This window comes from Lepidochelys kempii, chromosome 6, assembly GCF_965140285.1.
Source record: "Lepidochelys kempii isolate rLepKem1 chromosome 6, rLepKem1.hap1, whole genome shotgun sequence".
Taxonomy (NCBI): domain Eukaryota; kingdom Metazoa; phylum Chordata; order Testudines; family Cheloniidae; genus Lepidochelys; species Lepidochelys kempii.
Genome location: NC_136385.1, coordinates 112,385,422 through 112,404,882, shown reverse-complemented (window position 1 = coordinate 112,404,882; position 19,461 = coordinate 112,385,422). Strand labels below are relative to the sequence as shown.

The following is a 19,461-nucleotide window of genomic DNA, read 5'->3' as shown; positions in this document are numbered from 1 at the left end:
GACTCTGCACTAAAATCTACAGAACCCTAGGCTGAAGTTGGGGGTGACCTGTTTGCAATAAGGTAATATATCTTACACTGGGAATGTCTTATGTTGTACAGTGCTCAAAGCGCTTTGATGCATGTGTATAATGCTTTGAAAACAGAAATTGTGTTCTTTAATGTACCCAGCCCCCATCATAATGTCTGGCCCTTCTGGCTGTTGCTGGGTGCTATTTCATATGTATGTTTCTCCAACATCAAGAGGAGCTCCCAGGATGAACAGACTCCCTTTTCTATTTGTCAGTCATAATAATTGAGGCTCTGAATACAGTAGTTTGAAAAAAGTCTAGTTTATTGCACTCTCTCAAAGCACAACAAAAATAAAACAAAATCAAAAGTACCGAAATAAAGGAAAGTAAGGAGGTTAAAAGTGTTTCAAATTACCACCTGGGTTCAGGTGGTAATTTGAAAAAAAAAAAAATTACACAAAAAAGTCCCAACAATTTAGAAGGGCTTTCAACACCAATTAATATTAATGAACAAAGCAAAGTACAGTATTATGTGGTGTACAAACAGCAAGCAAGCTTGAGCCATTACCAAGACGACCTGTTAAAAGTGTAATAAAAGAAGTGTCAGTATTAAATAAGACCGTTGTCAAGGACCAGATGCTCAGATACAAGGAGTGGGGAAGATGTCTTGTCCCTCCTCTGAACTGCCTGACTTGGGAGCTGCCACAAGATACTCTTAAACTGAATTTCCACTTGCCAAAGGGTTCTCCAAACATGCTTGTATAAAACAAACTATCTTCAGAAGCTGAATCCACTACAGTGCAGTGCCCGGCAGACTAAAAAAATAAACTCGGTGGCAGTCTCCATATACAGATGAGAAAGAAATCAAAACAGATCAGCTGTCAAAGGGAAACAAATCTGACCTCTCCCCAATCACCCCCGATTTAAAAATCAGACAAACCAAGTCAATAATACACATGCTATATTTAAAAAAAGTGAACCAAGTTAGTTCTCTCTCTACAGTCAGATTTACATTTAAACCTTTCACTGTGTCTATTCCAAACCAAGTGCAGAATGAGCAAGAGCTATTTTGAAAGAGAGCAGAGGTTAAAAGGAAACATGTCTTTTTCTATGCATTGACTCCCAGGTTCTCAATACTGAATTCTCTCTCCACATCTCCTGAAGCTGGCTCATTTACAGCATTGGTTAGCAGCTGTTTAAACATTCTGATGATGTATGAGTTTAGAATGAACACAAAAAAAATTCTTCTGCTTACATCAGTGAACTCAAGTTCTTTTCATCTACAATTCTAGTCTTTAAAAATGAGGTATCCTTTAGAGAACATTTAGAATATAAAGAAAAATAAACAGCACTGATTAATTTATTCAGCACGTTGCCCAGTTCATTAAAAACCTCTGCTGTAACATTTGTTAAGACACTTCAAAATTTAGCTAATGTAGCTAAAAATCACAATATTGTTAAGCACCTCCCCACAATATCACAAACTTTTTATGGGAGATTAGAATTATATATAATTCTATCAATTGCCATATTTTTTTTTAAAACTGTCTGAATTTGGTACTTTAAAAAATGAGTCCACGCCATAAAGCACTGGCTACAGGCACAAATACAGTGCATCAGGTACAAGGAAAGCTGCCTCACACAATCCTGCCAATGTACCAGAAACCAGACCCACAACTTTGCTGCTATTCCAGCCCTGGGCCTCACGGAGCAGAGTCAGTCAGTTTCTTGATGGTATGTGGGGTGGACAAATGTCCACCTGAGATTAGGGCAATTTCAAATGTCTCATCTGTGAATGAAACCAGGTATTGAACCCAAATGTCCAGAGATGGAAGGCTAGTGAAGCATTGGAGATTTTGAAATAAAAATGGTCCAAACAATGTTCATGTTGACACCTGTGCTGTAGAATACATTTTCAGTTCCTATTGGGATCATCTTAAATTCATACGACACGACAGACAGACGGCATTTCTTTAACTGGAGTTTCAAGTACAAGAAGAAATTGAGAAATATTTAATGTTTCTGCTATTGAGAAATATTTAATGTAACTGAAAGCCGTCTCAAAAGAAGTACATATATATTAGTGTGCATGCTGTTGTAAAATATTCACTTTCATTGCTAATAAGGTTAACTTACAATTATATTTCCAAATGAGCTGCTAGGGTAATACAATTTAACAATTTCAGTATGCCACACTTACTGTCTCCCAAGAAATACTGGAACAAACCTATGAATGCACAGTTTGGGGTTATTTGACAGGTCAGTTTTTTAGTAAAAAAAAAAGTGCTAATATTGCATGTTAAATACAAGTGGCTTTAAACCCCAACATTCTCTAGGCATGTTACTGGAAATACAAGCATTGCTCTCTTGTTATTCCACCGCTTCACATGCTTGAGTGCCTTCATATCACTTCCCATTCATCTTCAAAATCATCAGGGTGAAGCAAAACAGAAGTGTCACTACTTTTTTGCAAGCTATGAGAGTGACTGAATGTTTTCGTGAGGCGCTGAAGGAGGTATCCTGAAGAACCAATCGCCCACAGTTCATCTAGAGGTGTCACTGCCAAGCAAAAGTTATCCAGATTTTAATTAAAGCAGTATGTTCCAGTTGCAAACATTCAAAAAGCAGCGTATATTTCACTAAATTTTTCTAACTGGACCCAGGGAAGATTTTCTTTTTTTCTCTTCTTTTTTTTTGTTTTTTTTGGGGGGGGGTGGGAGGAAGAGAAGAAAGAGTGAAATTATAAACGCTAAATGGATGAAAGAGTCATGGTCAAATAACAAAAACAGCAGCACTTAAAAATAGTATTTATCTTTACTAATTCATTTGAGCACCATCAGGCAGAACACAATAGCTATCATAAGGCCAGTCTGTGAAGGTTTCAGATCATCATGAAGAACTGACTTGCCTGTTAAACAAGACACAGTCCCTGGAATCTTCTTCCAGTAGTCTCCTGCTGGGTTTTTGTCAGTAATGCCATACCGACGTGCTACATCTCCATTTGGACAGCATGCCCAAACAGTTCTTGTACTTATAGCCAGCTGACATGCCTGCAACCCTAAATGGAAACACATGAAGGAAATAACTAAATGCTTTCTTATATGAAACTATGTTACATACCGTTTAATAAGTAAAGCAGGTGAGATTGACGTATTTTTATATAAACCTGTAAATGTCTCATGGGAGACGTCTCTAGCATTAAAGGTACCAAGGCTGCCAAGTTTTCCACATTTCTTTCTTGACCGTCCCCTTGACTTTAAGGCGGTTGCTCAAGCGCGAGGGCAGAATTTGGTCTTAAAGAGTTAAGATGGACATGATAACTTCCTCAATATTATGAAAGTGGGAATAATCTTACGTTCATTTAACTCCCTTTAGTCAAACTGAGCTCAAAGGATTGTGCAGAGTAACTATGTGGATGTATATAATTTCCCCCTTCCCTGCACAAGGGCGGATTCCGCCCCCAGCTCGCCCTCCTCCTGACAAAAATGCAGTCATTTCTGGAGTGGAATGTGGGAACTTCTTAAAAGCACACAGCAACACTACTCAGCCATTTAGGACAGGAGGTCAGGAAGAATACTGTATCCAACTTAAACCAAACTTTTTGGCAGGCAGATGGAATTTGTCCAGGACAAGGGGATTAATACATGTAGATTTGAAAAATGAGAAAGTTTTTAATAATAATCACATGGGTGCAGGACCCTGGTTTTTAATCACATTCAAAGACAGAACTTCCAGGTGCACAGCAGGCCCAGACACCTTGCTGAGCATTGCTTTAGTACCATCTCAGAGGGAAGAGTGCACCACTCACACCTCTGACTGCAACAACTTGGAAACGGTGCAGTGCAGCCTGTTCTACAATGGAAGCACTTCCAGAATCTGAAATTTCTCATCAAGGGGCCTTTACAACGTTTAGTGAAAGTGAGACCATATTTAAGAGACACGTACTCAAGTTAAGGTAAGGATTATCTGGTAACCAAATCAGTCTTGTTAATCACAACAATCTAACACGCTTGGCATTGGAACTGCTCACTAACAAAAACAGAATTAAAGTGTTTCAGGGATTGAATGTGTGGGAGGAAGCACATAGGAATATTATTGTTATTTTTACCTGGTACATGTTCCCAGTCAGTGCCTACTGGCATTTCTTCTGTAATTCCTATTCGTACATGGACATTCCATTTGCTATCAATTGCCCATAGCATCTGATCATTTGGACTTGAATGAACACTGACCAAGTTTATTCCCACTGGCTAGAAACAAAAACAGTACTTAAAGTCTCAGCCAGTACAACATTTAAAACAGGACAATTCACTCTCTTACAGAGATCTGCTATGGAAGTAATAAAATATGTCAGACTACAGACAAAACAACCAAAAACCTAAACCCTGACAGTTTTCCAAATACGGACCACACTGCATAGTTACCGTGTAAAATGTAATGTTTCCTCTACGTTAACGTGTTAAGGTTGCAAAAAAGGAAATAATTTGGGCCTACATAAATTGATGCTACTTTGTTTTCAAAATCTAATTGTTTTATTAATTAAAAATGCATATTTTAATTTGCAACATCCAAGTTCAGTAATTGCAAACCTAAACTTTATTGTTCCAATGTTCATATAAGCAAATCAGTCAGCACTGCAATTCGGATAGGGCGAGATTAAAAATTATTTGTAAATTCAGAAAGAATCTTCCTATACAGAGCAACAGATGCACCAATTCATTATTTTCTTACTGCCTTCTCAAATTCTCCCAGCACATTTACATCTTGACCTGTATTGACAAAACCACACTGGACATTTTTAAAGAGTCCAACTGTCTCCATTTGGTGACTTGCCTCCACTGCTCCTACCCTCACTATTACTGAGGGGGTCTGGCTTTGCAGGTTATGTCTACACTGTGAGCTAGGGGTGTGATTCGACACATACTCACGCTAGCTTTCATTGAGCTAGCACAAGCATAAATAGCAGTACAGGTGCAGGATGAGCCATGCCAAATACAAACTCAGTTTCAGGCAGGTATGTACTTGGCTACCGTGCTACCGCACCTACACAGCTATTTATACTTGAGATAGCACAAGTATGCATACGCAAGGAGAGGAATCACACCCCTAGCTTATAGTATAGACATGGCTGCAGATACATGTTCTTCGGGCCGGATCACCCACATTTTCTCTAGAAGATCTGAAATCCTAGTTTCCTGGGAGCCCAAATGAAACATTTCCCTCACTCTATTCCCAGGCATCAGTCCTTACTCAGTGAAGACTATCACTGAACTCTGGGGAGCTTTGAATGAGCAGGGGGGAAACTTATCTGCCCTTCAAAACCAAATGTTTCTGACTAGAATATTTGGTGCGTATCATGTAAGGGGTTGTTTTGTAGCAAGGTAAGAGTCAGGAAGCTTAACAAATGCAAATATAATCTGAAAAAATTGCATATCAAAGCAAAAACAATGCTTCCCTCTATATGAGCTTTAGGAGGGCTTCACTGAACATGACAGATACAGCTTTAAAAAGGTCAACATCTTACAAGAAAATGAGGTATTTACTATCATGTATTTACAATAATTTGTAAGCACCTAGAGTCTAATCAGGGTAATAAGTAATAGCCAATAAGGATTTGTCAAGAACAAATAATGTGAGACCAACCTTATTTCCTTCTTTGACAGGATTACTGGCCTAGCGGATGGGGAAAAGGATGTAGATGCAATATAACTTGATTTTAGTAAGCCTTTTGACCCAGTCCCACTTGACATTCCCATCAGAAAATGAGGCAAATGTGGTCTACATTATATTACTATGAAGTGGGTGCACAACTGGTTGAAAGACCATCATACTCAGAGTATATATATCAATGGATTCCTGCCAAACTGGGAGGATGTATCACTTGGGATTCTGCAGGGGGGTGTCCTGGGTCCAGTACCAGTCAATATTTTCATTAATGACTTGGATAATGGAATGGAGAGTGTGCTTGTAAAATCTGTGAATGATACCAAGCTGAGAGGAGTTGTAAGCACTTTGGAGAACAGAATTAGAATTCAAAATAACTAAGAGAATTGGTCTGAAATCAACATGATGAAATTCAGTAAGGACATGCATAAAGTACTACATGTAGGAAGGATGAAAAAAATCAAATGCACAACCACCAAAATGGGAAAAGGCTAGGCAGTAGTACTACCGAAAATAATCTGGGGGTTGTAGTGGGTTATAAATTGAATCTGAGTAAACATGATGCAGTTGCAAAAAAGGCTAATATTCTGGAGTACATTAACAGGAGTATTATATGTAAGACACAGGAGATAATTATCCAACTCTACTTGGCACTGGCAAGGCCTCAACTGGAATATTGTGTCCAGTTCTAGACACCACAGTTTAAGAAAGATGTTGCCAAATTGGAGAGAGAGTCCAGAGGAGAGCAACAAAAATAATAAAAGGTTTAGGAAACTTGACCTGTAAGTAAAGATTAAAAAAACTGGGCATATTTAGTTTTGAGAAAATTTGACTGGGGGGGCGGGGGTGGGGAGGGGGAAACACACCTCATAGCCCTTAACATATTTGAAGATTGTTGTTATAAAGATCAATTGCTCTCAATGTCTACTGAAGGTAGGACAAGTAGTATTGGGCTTTATCTGAAGCAAGGGTGATTTAGAAAGGCCAGATGTTAGGAAGAAACTGACTATAAAGGGAGTTAAGCTCTGGAATAGGCTTCCACCAGAGGGTGTGGAATCTCCAACACTGGAGGTTTTTAAGAACAGGTTAAACTAAGTCCATCCCTGAAAGGTACAAGCATTCCTGGCCCTGCCTCAGCACAGGGAGCTGGACTACCTGGCCTTCCAAGGGTCCAGCCCAGTGATTCTATGTTCTCACATATGTGCTGGGCTGCATGGTCAATGTGAGATACACACAGTTGCAAGTATCTCTGCAAGTACGTAATTTAGGAGCACGCACATACACGCACAAATCTACACATAGCCCTGTGCCAAACTCAGCTCGTGCACATGTGGACTTGCCTGCTTTGCATTTAACTTTAAAATTCTGTCTGGCTCCCTCTCTCACCCCCCACTTCTTTCCTTTTCAGGCTAGCTTCATAGCGCTCTCTAAACCAGCTATGCTTTTTATCCCTGTAAAGACAGTCTCAAGGTGCCTACTATAGTATCTGCTTTTTGTGACATGCTTTTCATGTAGGCTAAAAGGCCAGGGAAGATCAGGCCTACACAAAAGCATACTCTTTCTCCACTAGCTGGGAACTTGGCCTTTGCAATCTTTAGCTCCTAGGAGATATACCAGGAGAGGCAGCAGGCAGGTCTCGTGCAACATTTCACCTACCAAAGAAATTCTGTGGCGTTTCAGGAACTTAAATCAAGCTTTTTTCACTGGAGGTGACTCATCAGGGTGGACATACCATCAACTTGACCATGACATTTTTCACACCTACATGCTATATGCTCTTAAATGCCCTTTAATCTATGCACAGAACAACACTAAACTCACCCTCTTATCCAGTCATCTTTTTTTTTTATATATATATTTCTAGAAGGCTTTGTATACTTTATACTTATGCTAAACTGTGAGCCATGCTCCCAGGGTACCTTGCTGTAATGCCAATATACTAATAGGTGAACTCAACCTCTGGTCTATGTATCTGTAGAATCTGTCAGAGAAGATGTATGTTGTGTTGAAGCTTGCCAGATATCAGTGTAATACGTATAGCTCACAGTGTGTACTAAAGAAGATGGATGATTTTGTTGACTCTTGACCAATATGCCTCTGTACCAACCTACTGCAGTACAGAATATCTCCAATTTTGCTGACTTTTTGTAAACTATTTTCAAAATAAGATAAGCAACTGGTAAGAACTCGTGCATAAGTCTTGGCTAATGTTTCATCAATCTTAAACAACTCCTGTATAAATACAAATAGGCTTGAACTCATTCTTTTGAAGCAGCCCTACAATGCAAGGTATTATACTGAAAACTGCTTCCGGAAGTGGGTAAAGTATGGCTTCTTTTCATGTTGTGCTGTTTTAGGTTTGACTAATAAAGCTGAATGAGCCTGGATTATTTGACATCTCATCAATAATCTAAATCAAACCCTAACCGTTCATTTTACCAATTTCATCCCTGGTGGAAATCTGAGTGCTAAGATATGCACTTGGAGAGATGAGTATCTGCCCTCATAAGAGCATCTTTCCCACCTCCTATTACAGACCTGAAACACATGCTACATAATTGTGTTTGCCACAAGTTAATTACACAACTGAACTCCTGAGTAACTCCTTACCATGGACTTTAAGAGAACCATTTATGGAATCGTAATGGAGATTAAACTTTCTAGCACATCTTGTTAAACTTTTCCATTGTGTTTGAGTGTAACAGAAAAAAAATCACAGACAAAAACATTATAAAAACCATGACACTAACATAGCATTTGCCAACCATCACCGAGTTTGTGTTGCATCCCTTTGCTCATTCTATTTATTTATGCTGTCAGCTCTTTGATACAGACTTTCATGTTTGTGTATTGTACTGCACAACGGGACCCTGATCTCTGTTGCAAACTCTAGGCAGTATTGTAATACAAATAAATAATATCCCACAACCTGTGTCTCATACTTTGTGAACAAGGGAGGGAAATTAATTTCCTAACTATGAGACTAGTCAACCCTCCATGGAGATGGGGGGAGGAGGGGAAAAAACACACCTTTCCTCATTTCTTTCCCTCCCCTCCTCTTCCATCTTTCCTTTCTCTTTCAACTATTCTCCTTTTCCAATATTGTCTTCCTCTTCCCATGACTAGTATCAATCTTTTTCTGCCTCCATTCCCTTCCTCTCCAATATTTTATTGATATACTTACCATTTTTAAGCCAACAGCCCAAGCCCTACCATCTGGGGCCAACAGCCTGAGCCCTGCCCATTTCTCCTGATTACCCACATTTTTGATCATCCAATCTGGCTCCAGTCCCAATTAGATCAGATAATTGGGGTTTTACTGTATATGTTTATTTTTCCACAAAACATAAAAACTAAAGATTGCATGGCAAATGGATTTCTGGGACTGATAATGGTAACTAGATAGTTGTGCAAGATTAGATGGTGTTTTTTTCCCATTACTACTAAGAAAAGTATCAGTGCAGGTATATAAATCGGCTTATGTTTCAAAGAGCAAAAACCTTGCAATTTTACACTAAAACAGTCAGACAATTCTCCCTAATGTTTGCTCAATTTCCATTAGCATTAATGGGATTTATACACACTTACTGATTGTAAAAGATGCCATATTTGTAATTTGTACAGTGGTTTGGTATTTTTAAAAGAGTAGCATACAAGTCTCCCAACTTTCCCGATCAACAGCAGACATGCCAAAAACTTATTTATAGGCTTTTATGTGGTGCTCATCACGATAGTCCCCAAGTCCCTCACAAACACTAATGAATTTAGCCTTATCACTCCTGTCAGGTAGGGGAGTATCATTTTTACAGATGGGGGCAACTGAGTCAAGGAGAAAATCAATCTATTTCCCAAGATTGCAAAGGAAGTCTGTATCTGAGCCAGGATCAAAAGCAATTTTCTCCCAGCCTTGTGCCTTAACCACACCATCAGTATGTCTTCACCTATTGGGACGGAGGTTCTCCCACTCTTCTCAGATACTGAGACTAAAACAGACTGTGGTTTTCAACATTTAATGCAATGTATCTATAAACCATGAATATTTGGTTTTCTCTCTGCGCCTACAAAATCATTTTTTGAAAGCAAGATTCTATTCTAAGCATCTAAGTGCTTGGGAAAAATCAGTGCTAATCAAACAGTTTATAAATACAAATAAATTAAAAAGGAAATACGTCAACTTCCAAACATTCATTGTGAAACGACATTAAGAAATGACAAGACATAAAATAGACACAACTGAAATGTTTTTCACTAGCTCAGTAGTTCCACTTAAGTTACCAGTTATCTCAGTAAAAAAAACTGCAGAATTAATCAAACAAGCCTGAAAATTCGAAGTCTTTTTTTTTGGCTCCTCTCTCCTGTCATGGGAAGTGAAGGTAGAAAAAAGTTCTCCACATCTGTGTGTAGAGTTCTGAAGATTCCATCTGTTAGACCCTGCTACCCTTGAGGCTCTGCTTTACAGCTCTACTCATTCAGATTCAGGAGGACTGAACAGGACTCTCCTGTCAAAGCCAATCATCTTTAAGACAAATTGGTTGCTACTCAGTGGCGGAAGGCTCTCCACGACTTCTGAGGACTAATCTAGGAGTCTCTTCAGCATGTGTAGCCTAGGCTGGAATCAATCCCAAATCAGACACAAGTGTCCCACATTACCAGTAGATTAGTCTTTTTTGAGCCGTTTCTGTTACCTGGAAGTCTGAATATTGTTCTGGGTTCTATTACCCAGAAGTCTCCTACTGAGTAATGTCTATAATAAGTGTCCAAAATAAAGGAGGTAAATTAAGGAGAGACATACGTGGCAGAGCTAACCAGGTGTGTATAATCCTTTCAAATAAAATTCTGCAGTGGCTAAGCACTTCTGGCATTGGAAAAAGGAAGAAAGTGTGAGATACACAATATAAGAGGTCTGTCAAACTTTTTGCATTCAGGTTTTTTAGCAGCAGAGTGGACAAGAAGTTTGTTGAATTTAATGCTTATTTGTTATTTGCAGAAGAGGATCAAGCCAGATACACAATGGCAGGAAAGACTATGAAGATTTGTTCTTGGAACCCACCTGTTTTTCCTGTTAGAAAGAGCAGCACCATCAGTAATGCCAGAGAACAGTCAAAGCAACATTAACTCTATTTACAGAAGAGCTAGAGCAATCACTTATTTTCTCAGTATGGCTTGAAATCAGAGTGTTAACTAGTGTACATATGTATGTATTACACACAATATTCATATTGTGTGTATAAATGTTGGGCAATTATCCAGCTGAACTGCATTATTTTTCCCACAATGCTGTTCATTCTTGTTCCCTGGTACCTCTTAGATACCTTGGCACAGGACAACTCATAATTTGACATAAGTGGATAGGAAACAGCCAAGGGCAAAATATATTAACATTCTGCCCCTGCATAAGCAGAGGAGGTACCTTCATGACCAGTATCTAGAATGCTAGTATCCACAACAAAGATTAGAAATGTACAGAACAAGTTAAGAAACTGGTACAATCCGGTGGGTTGGATCTCAGGTGACATATACAGTACAGTGCTTTCTAACTTGTTTCTATGGGATCATTGTTTACAAGTGGCTTTGGGGGCGTATCTTTGAAGTACACCTTCTGTGTAAGGTGAACATGCTGAGAGATAAGAATTGCTTCCTGGAAGGACAGTATGTATATCTCCTTTTCATAATGTACTGTTTTACCTTTACACAATACATTTGGCTAAGTTTGGTTATTTGGTCAAACATTTTTCATAATGAATCACAAGTGTAGTAATACGTGTAGCCATCCGACAACAGTATGAATCGTCCTTCCTAACTCATAAATGTACCAGATTTCTAGAATTTTTTGGCACCTAAGCTTTAAGAACTCCATATTACATTAAACATACATCTTGGAAGGAAGATGGGCCAATACTCTTGACCTCTCCTATACCCATTTCAAACTTCAAGCTCCAAAACATCTCTCTCACAAATATTTTAAGGTACAACATATGAGACCAAAAAACCCACAACAAGGTGTAGTCAGCCCAAACCCAACTAACTGTAGTCAAGTTGGTCATGCCTAAGTCTACGATTTTGGCATTGATGTTACTAATTGTGAATTTAAATCAAGTCAGTGAAATCTTGCAGAAGACTGGAGGTGGGGGAGACTTGGAGAGCAAACCAACCCCGTACTCATGCTGCAGTGGTAGCTCCCGTCCTGAGCGGCTGATCCCAGCTTTCCACATCTGCCCCTCTGTAGATTGAGACAGAAGGGCAGACAGGCCAAATCTGAGTGGCACTCAGACAGGAGCCACCACTGTAGGGTGAGTGTGGGATGAGTTCTCCAACACCCCCTGCCACTCCAGCCATTTCCAAGATTTCACAGGCTTTATTTGGGCCACTGAGAACCAAGCTACTGAGAAATGTATTTTCCTAGAGGAAATCCCCAAAGAAGCACATGGAGATCTTCAAAAAGAGCAAAGCTGCATGGCTCCTGCCAGGAAGGCTAATGCTTGCTCTCCAATCCCTGCCCGCCCACGCACCCCTCCGCACCTTTTCATTTTTTTTCCCTGCACTTCTGCTGTGAAGTTTACTTAAGAAAAACAAAAACAAAAAACTGTGCCAAAATTGTAGTCTTCCTGCTCAACTAATCCAAAAGTTCTCTCAAGAATATTCAGTATAATATATTTCTCAAACTCTTTCCTTACAAAACCTCATCAGGACCACTTAACATGCTTTAAAAACTGTCCATACCACACATCCATGCTATTGGCTTGCTTATTTTCTATATGCTCAAGATTAAAAGTGGGGCAAAGCTAGAATAAAACCCGTTAAAGCCAAGCAAATTAAAAGGCGTGCCAAAAAAATTTTCAAATGGTTTATACTGTGTATATGTACTGGCAAAGACACTCACACATAGCAAAATACAGCGTGGGGTAATAGAATGCTTTCAGGGGCATAGCTTCATTACTCAGCCATCACAAAGGTGAGAGTTATACAAGTCACCCTAAAGGATTGCCAATAGAGTCCTTATACCACCACATAGCGCGTATTTCGTGTATGTTAATATTTTACAGAAAAGCCACTATGAATATTTTAGAGAGAGTTTTAAAATATTTTGCTGGTATTATATTTGAATCCTTCCACTTCTAGGTCACCTTAATGCTCTAGCGAAATAAGAGTGTGTTAAATGCAGGTATATGGTTGCAATAGAAATACTATTTGGATATGAAGTTGTTTTATTTAGTTTTAGTACTTGATTATCAAGGATCAATTTTCCAAAAGGTAGAGTACTTTGGCATGCAAACACACATGCATATTTGTGCATGCAGATCTACAGTGGCACATACAATGACTAAAACTGCATGCACAATTTGGGCACTAAATACCTAAAAATCTATTTGCATGCCCAAATACCAGATTTGCACCTACAATTACAGTAACTGCACTTGAAAATATAGGGATTGCAATACAAAAACTAGTTCATATGTGAACCTCAGTCCTTAGCATTTAAGCTTCTGAACCTCAATAAGATCACCTCCATAGTTTTGGAAAGCATAGGATGCCTCATTGAAAAAGGAGGTTTCAGAGTAGCAGCCGTGTTAGTCTGTATTTGCAAAAAGAAAAGTGAGCTGCAGCTCACGAAAGCTTATGCTAAAATAAATTGGTTAGTCTCTAAGGTGCCACAAGTACTCCTTTTCTTTTTGTGTAAAAAGGAGGGGATTTTTCAGAGAAGCAAGCACTCTAGATTCTAGTTTCAGCTCTGTTCTATGCTGTCTGTGGTAATGGTCATCATCAAAGCAGTTTTTAAAAGTGTTAATCCATGTTATTTAAACATTCTTAAGAAGTTTGTGTTGCAAATGCCATAATGGAGCCAGTGAACAGAACCCTGCTAATTTTACAAGCCAACACAGTAGTTTCTCACTCTCCAAACTCACCAAAGTTAGTACAAGTGACCTTGCAAAGCCATTTATACAGACAGAGCAAAACTAGATATTCTATTAAAAATCACAGATTATTAAAAAAAAAGTCTGTAGCTTGGTCTGCCGAATTAGGAACAAATGCTTTATGTCGCTGAAGTGCCTGGAATCCCACTCTGCATATAGCTAATGTTTCTAACATGGATGATTAATACACAGAAAGAACAGTGTCAGATCACATTTGGGCCAAAATACAAGCTTTGAAAATGGAGTTTTTTACTTAATATAAGGTCAACAGAAATGTTGCCATGACTATTTCATTTTCAGTTGGAAAAAAAAATCAGTAAGCATTTCTCTGGAGTGTTTGCAACACAAGCATTGAGCTAAGGCAGTACATTGAAGTCAAAAAGTGAAGTTGACTAGAAACGGACCACAAACAAAATTGGAACCAATTCATTTATGCTCATGGTTTAACAGAGAAATATAAAATGTAGATAGTATCAAATTAAAATTTTAATAGTTTTAATAATCTGAATGTTATTTATAACAAATATGCTTTTTTCAAAAAAATTTTAAACTTGCAAGCATCTTCTTTAAACAGCCATTGTTCCAGGACTGAATATAGCTCTGAATACGAGACCAGCATCATTTCCATACTTTAACCTGATTCAAATCTGCGGGGACAACCAGAAGCAGCCTCGGAGAGGGTTTTTTTGTTTTAATTTTTTTTTTTTCATCTTAGCTGTTTGAAACAGCTCACATGTTTGAGCACAAGTCCAAGTGGAGAAGCTGAGGCATCCCTCAGGTGCACACTCATGTTTAAGTTTAAGCACATGAATAGCCCCATTGGTTTCAGTAGGACTGCTCACAAGCTCAAAGTAACAGTTATAAGTCTGTTTATAGTATTGGGGCCTTAAGGTATGTCTACACTGCAAAAAACCTCACGGAAGCAAGTCTCTTAGCCTGTCATTTGAGACCAACATGGCTACGATACCACCGCACACAAGAAATTCTACTGTAATACACAGACACAGCAGGGCAAGGATAAGGTTTGTGTGCTGAACTTCCTGTCTTTGGTGCAACAACAAGCAAAAGACTATGTTAATGTGACTAAAGGCTGAGATTTTAAAGATTAACATTATGAAAAAAATTCCTATGTCAAAAATGTAGCATGAGTGGTGGACCTTTAAAGAAACACAAGTACTGCTGGACAGGTTTTCTTCAAACTTTCCAAAAAACAAAACTCCCCAACCCATTTCCCCTTACATGAACAGTAAAATTTTTTCAATTACCCTTTGAACTGAAAGTTATAAACCTTTAAAAACTGGACCTTATAGTAACCCTGGCATCTCTCTCAACCACAGTTAAATGCATATAAAGACAGTTGAACAGGTATAGTAAGTATTAACAATGTGTTCCACCTAGAACAGTCACAATGCCTGATCTGGCTATTGCAGAATACAGAAAGTTGGTGAGTAAAATACATTGTGATTAATCTTCCTAACAAAAACAATGAACCAGGAATCTGTGTCTGTTATTACTAGTCCGATCTGAAAACTACAAGCAAATGTTGCTCAAAAGATACTCTTATTCTACAGACTTTGTCCCTTTGAAGGTCTCTCACTTCAGGTTGACTAGATCCAGTCCTTCTTGGCCTTTAAAACCAGATGAGTTTAAGCCTACTGTGAAATGAGCTGCACTAACTCTCTCAAGCATCCAGAAACTGGTGCTACAATTACAATTTTGTGTGAATTTATGCCAGGATGAATCATTTTATATCTCAGGTTTCAGAGTAACAGCCGTGTTAGTCTGTATTCGCAAAAAGAAAAGGAGTACTTGTGGCACCTTAGAGACTAACCAATTTATTAGAGTATAAGCTTTCGTGAGCTACAGCTCACTTCCTCAGATGCATCTGAGGAAGTGAGCTGTAGCTCACGAAAGCTTATACTCTAATAAATTGGTTAGTCTCTAAGGTGCCACAAGTACTCCTTTTCATTTTATATCTGTATCTCTAAATCTTGCATGAAAAGCCTCTATTCAGCAAATATTCCATCACACACCTAACTTCAAGCACGTGAGTAGTTCCACTCAAGTCAAGGCATGTATTTAAGTACCTTGTTCTAATCATTTTATAGAAAGCTGTGCCAGAGACAAGTTAGAAGTTGAAGATTATCTTTTCAGTTACGTAACCCTGAAAAGAGAATGGTTAAGGAATATTTTTTTTTTAAAAAGAGCAAGGCATAGATTTATCTGACGGGAAAAAAATATGCACAAACTATATTGGTGAAAATATGTCAAAAGATGGATGCACAGGTGGATACATTTCAAGAACCCTGATTTGATCTGAAGTAACAAGCAAATGGATATTTGAAGGAGGAATGACTCCCAAACTTCATGTTTTGAAGATATTCATTAAAAATTACTACAATGAACAAGCCTGTTGATTTCAAGGTAAACACTTGCTTTTTGGGCAAATAGCTTAAAGAGATGAAAGTGAAAATACCAGTTTAAGATGAATGTTTTTAAAAGAAACACACAGAACAACATCATGCACTACAGTAATCTAGTCCCAGAGTCTTCAGGGTATGTTGAAAACATTTTTGATACCAATAAGAGTAGCTATCAAACACATGACAGGCTGCACTTATAATTCCTGCACAGTGACAGTAGCAATAGCTTAAAACAAAAAATACTGAAAGGCTAGAATTCTTAGCAAAAGCAGCTTAGAGTATGTTAATATTGGCTTTCTTGACCAATAGGAAGAGGAAAATTCTGTGTCTCACTGGACAATGGAATCAGTTTGAAACAAAGACTTTAAACAGTTTTTATTAAAAGTGTGTATGTGCGCACACACATATATGAATGATTGCCTGCTAATTAAAATGTTTCAGTTACAAAGATGGTTTCAACAAAATAAAATCCTGATATTAAAGAAAAGCAAATACTTGAAAAGACACACTATGGAATTCTACATCATCTGAATAAGCCACTTTAGTGGGAGCCTTGATATGCTGTATTTATCCAGTTTCATTTATCTGTAACATGCACTGACTAAAACACTCATGTGGAGCATTCCCAAGTCATGGTTTGCCCTTTCAACCCCCCCAATTGAAAAAGACAGTTCTCTAAGAAAATACTCTCCAACATTACTGCCTTGAATAGGTCCCACGTGGCTAAGGAGGGCTGGCACCAGTTCCTCCAGAGGCTATCTGGACTAGTCTGTACGTTAGTCAGACACAAGTTCTAGAGTGTACTACCTTCCTGGCAGCATTCACAGTAGCACTGGAAAACATCTCTGGGATAGTCAGGCAAAATAATCTATTCGTATTGCAAATGAAAAAATCTTAGACTTGAGATGAATACTTCTGTGCTCCACTGTAAATACTTTAAAGACTAAGTCAAAATTAAAAATCACCCCCAATACCGAAATTGTTAAAAATGACAATAATACTGTAATATTCACTTCAGAAGACCTCTTCCCAAAATTCCAATTAAAGTTCAGAGTACCCAGTAAAGGCATGACCCAAAATTAGAGTCTGATATTGTGGAGTTCTCAGCACTTCCTGCCAGGTGCTGAGCATTCTCAAGACCACTGAAGTTAATGGCATTCAGTTTATTTCATGGGACTGAAAGGGAAGAAGGGAGAATTTGGCACAGACCAACAGATTTACATGCTACATGTTTAACCTTAGAGTGTTATTTTGTTTCTTTTGTCTTTTTGATAAAAAGGTCAAAATACCTGAGGATTAGTACCAGTCAGTCAATCATGTTTCTACTTCATCTGCAAAGAGACTAAACAAGAACCAATATTAAAGAACCAGGAAGGTACTTGAAAGAAATGGAATCAGCCAATGTTATTTTGTTCTGCAGAAACTTTGCAAAAATGTTGAACAGCCTTACCGGGTCAGCCCAATGGTTCATCTAGCCCAGTATCCAGTCTACCAACAGTGGCCAGTGCCAGATACTTCAGAGGGAATGAACAGACCAGAGAAATTATTGAGTGATCCATCCCCTATTGTTCAGTTCAAGTTTCTGGCAGTCAGATGCTTAGGGACACCCAGAGCATGGCGTTGTGTCCCTGACCATCTTGATAATTGCCCTTGATGGACCTATCCTTCTTGAACTTATCCAATTCTTTTTTTAACTCAGTTATACTTTTAGCCTTCACAGCATCCCCTAGCAATGAGTTCCACTGGTTGACTGTGCATTGTATGAAAAAGTGCATCCTTATGTTTATTTTAAGCCTACTGCCTATTAATTTCATTGGGTGACCCCTGGATCTTGGGTTACGTGTAGGAGTAAACAGTCACTTTCTCCACACCATTTATGATTTTAGAGACTTCTATCATATTCCACTTTAGTCGTCTCTTTTCTAAGATGAGCAGTACCAGTATTTCTAACCTCTCCTCATATGGAAGCTGTTCCATACCCCAGTTATTTTTGTTGCCCTTCTCTGTACTTTTTCCAATTCTAATAAGTCTTTTTTGAGATGGGGTGACCAAAATTTCACAGTATTCAAGGTGTGGGCATACCATGGATCTATATAGTGGCATTATATGTTCTGTCTTATCTATTTCCTCGTGGTTCCTAACATTGTTAGCTTTATTGACTGCTGCTGCACATAAAACAGATGTTTTGAGATAACTATCTGCTGTGACTCCAAGATCCCTTTCATGAGTGGTAACAGCTAATTTAGACCCAATCATTTTGTATGTATAGTTGGGATTGTGTTTTCCCATGTGCATTACTGTGTATTGATCAAAAAGAAAAGGAGTACTTGTGGCACCTTAGAGACTAACCAATTTATTTGAACATGAGCTTTCGTGAGCTACAGCTGTACACAAGTGAGCTGTAGCTCACGAAAGCTCATGCTCAAATAAATTGGTTAGTCTCTAAGGTGCCACAAGTCTTCCTTTTCTTTTTGCGAATACAGACTAACACGGCTGTTACTCTGAAACCTGTGTATTGATCGACACTGAATTTAATCTGCCATTTTCTTGCCCAATCACACAGCTTGAGAGACCCCTTTGTAGATCTTTGCAGTCAGCTTTTGACTCAACTATTCTGAGCAATTTTGTATCATCTGCAAACTTTACCTCTCACTGTTTACAGTAATGTTTCTTCTAAGGCAGTTTCAAGGATTGGTTACAATACACAATGAAATGTGAATGGGTCATAGATTTTTAACATTTGGCAGAAAATTATCTTAGAATTCTAACTGTGCTAAAATGGGTAAGTTTTCTGCTGGTGATAAAGTCAAGTTGAAAGACCAGACAAAAGTATGTAGATTTGATGTTTGTTCTCCTGTGTGCTTAGGAGCCCGAATCATGGACCAGGACCCCTTTGTGCTAGGTATAGTACAAACAAAACAAAAAGCATGTGCCTGCCCCGAGGAGCTTATGATTGTTAAAAGTAGATTGCTTAGAGGAAATGAAGAAAAACCTTCAGGATTCACTAACTCAGACTACAAGAGATCATTTACAGCCAGTTACATGAACTTCAGCAGTACTCATCTGCTAATTAAAGAAAGCAGATGGCAGTTCACAAAATGGTCAAATAGTAGCCATCTAATTAGGTAAATCCTTTCCCTTCAATGATAGCCAGAGATTAAATGAAAAATTTGATTTAAACAAGGTAACTTCATTCCACCTTCTTCTTTCCATAATGTCTTTGTTATAAAGCAGAGTAGAGATTAGTAGGTGAATTGCTTCTCTCTGTTTATTTTGTAATTCTATGTCTACTTTATTATTTCTTTAGACTAGGTGTCTTTGAAACACTAAATTTGCATTTATAATTCATAAACATTCTATAACTGTATATCTGGACACATGATATAGTGTAGTGTTATCTTTGTACTGTATATAAGCAATACAATGAAAGGCTCTCTGTATTTGCTATAGT

General features: G+C 38.3%; 1 protein-coding gene across 5 annotated transcripts in view; it reads right to left on the bottom strand.

The window, feature by feature from the left end:
• Positions 1-315: 315 nt before the first annotated feature.
• Positions 316-19,461, bottom strand: part of TECPR2 (tectonin beta-propeller repeat containing 2) — a 72,914-nt gene continuing 53,768 nt past the window's right edge. For 4 of the 5 annotated variants that reach the window (XM_073349691.2, XM_073349690.2, XM_073349692.2 and 1 more), the window contains 3 exons: positions 4,119-4,260; positions 2,919-3,068; positions 316-2,569 (listed from right to left, as the gene is read on the bottom strand). In XM_073349691.2, coding sequence (XP_073205792.1) covers positions 2,412-2,569; positions 2,919-3,068; positions 4,119-4,260 — 450 coding nt within the window. In that variant the 3' untranslated portion in view covers positions 316-2,411. Of the gene's footprint in view, positions 2,570-2,918; positions 3,069-4,118; positions 4,261-17,299; positions 17,353-19,461 lie in introns of those variants that run through there. The other variant, XM_073349694.2, reaches the window with a different exon arrangement.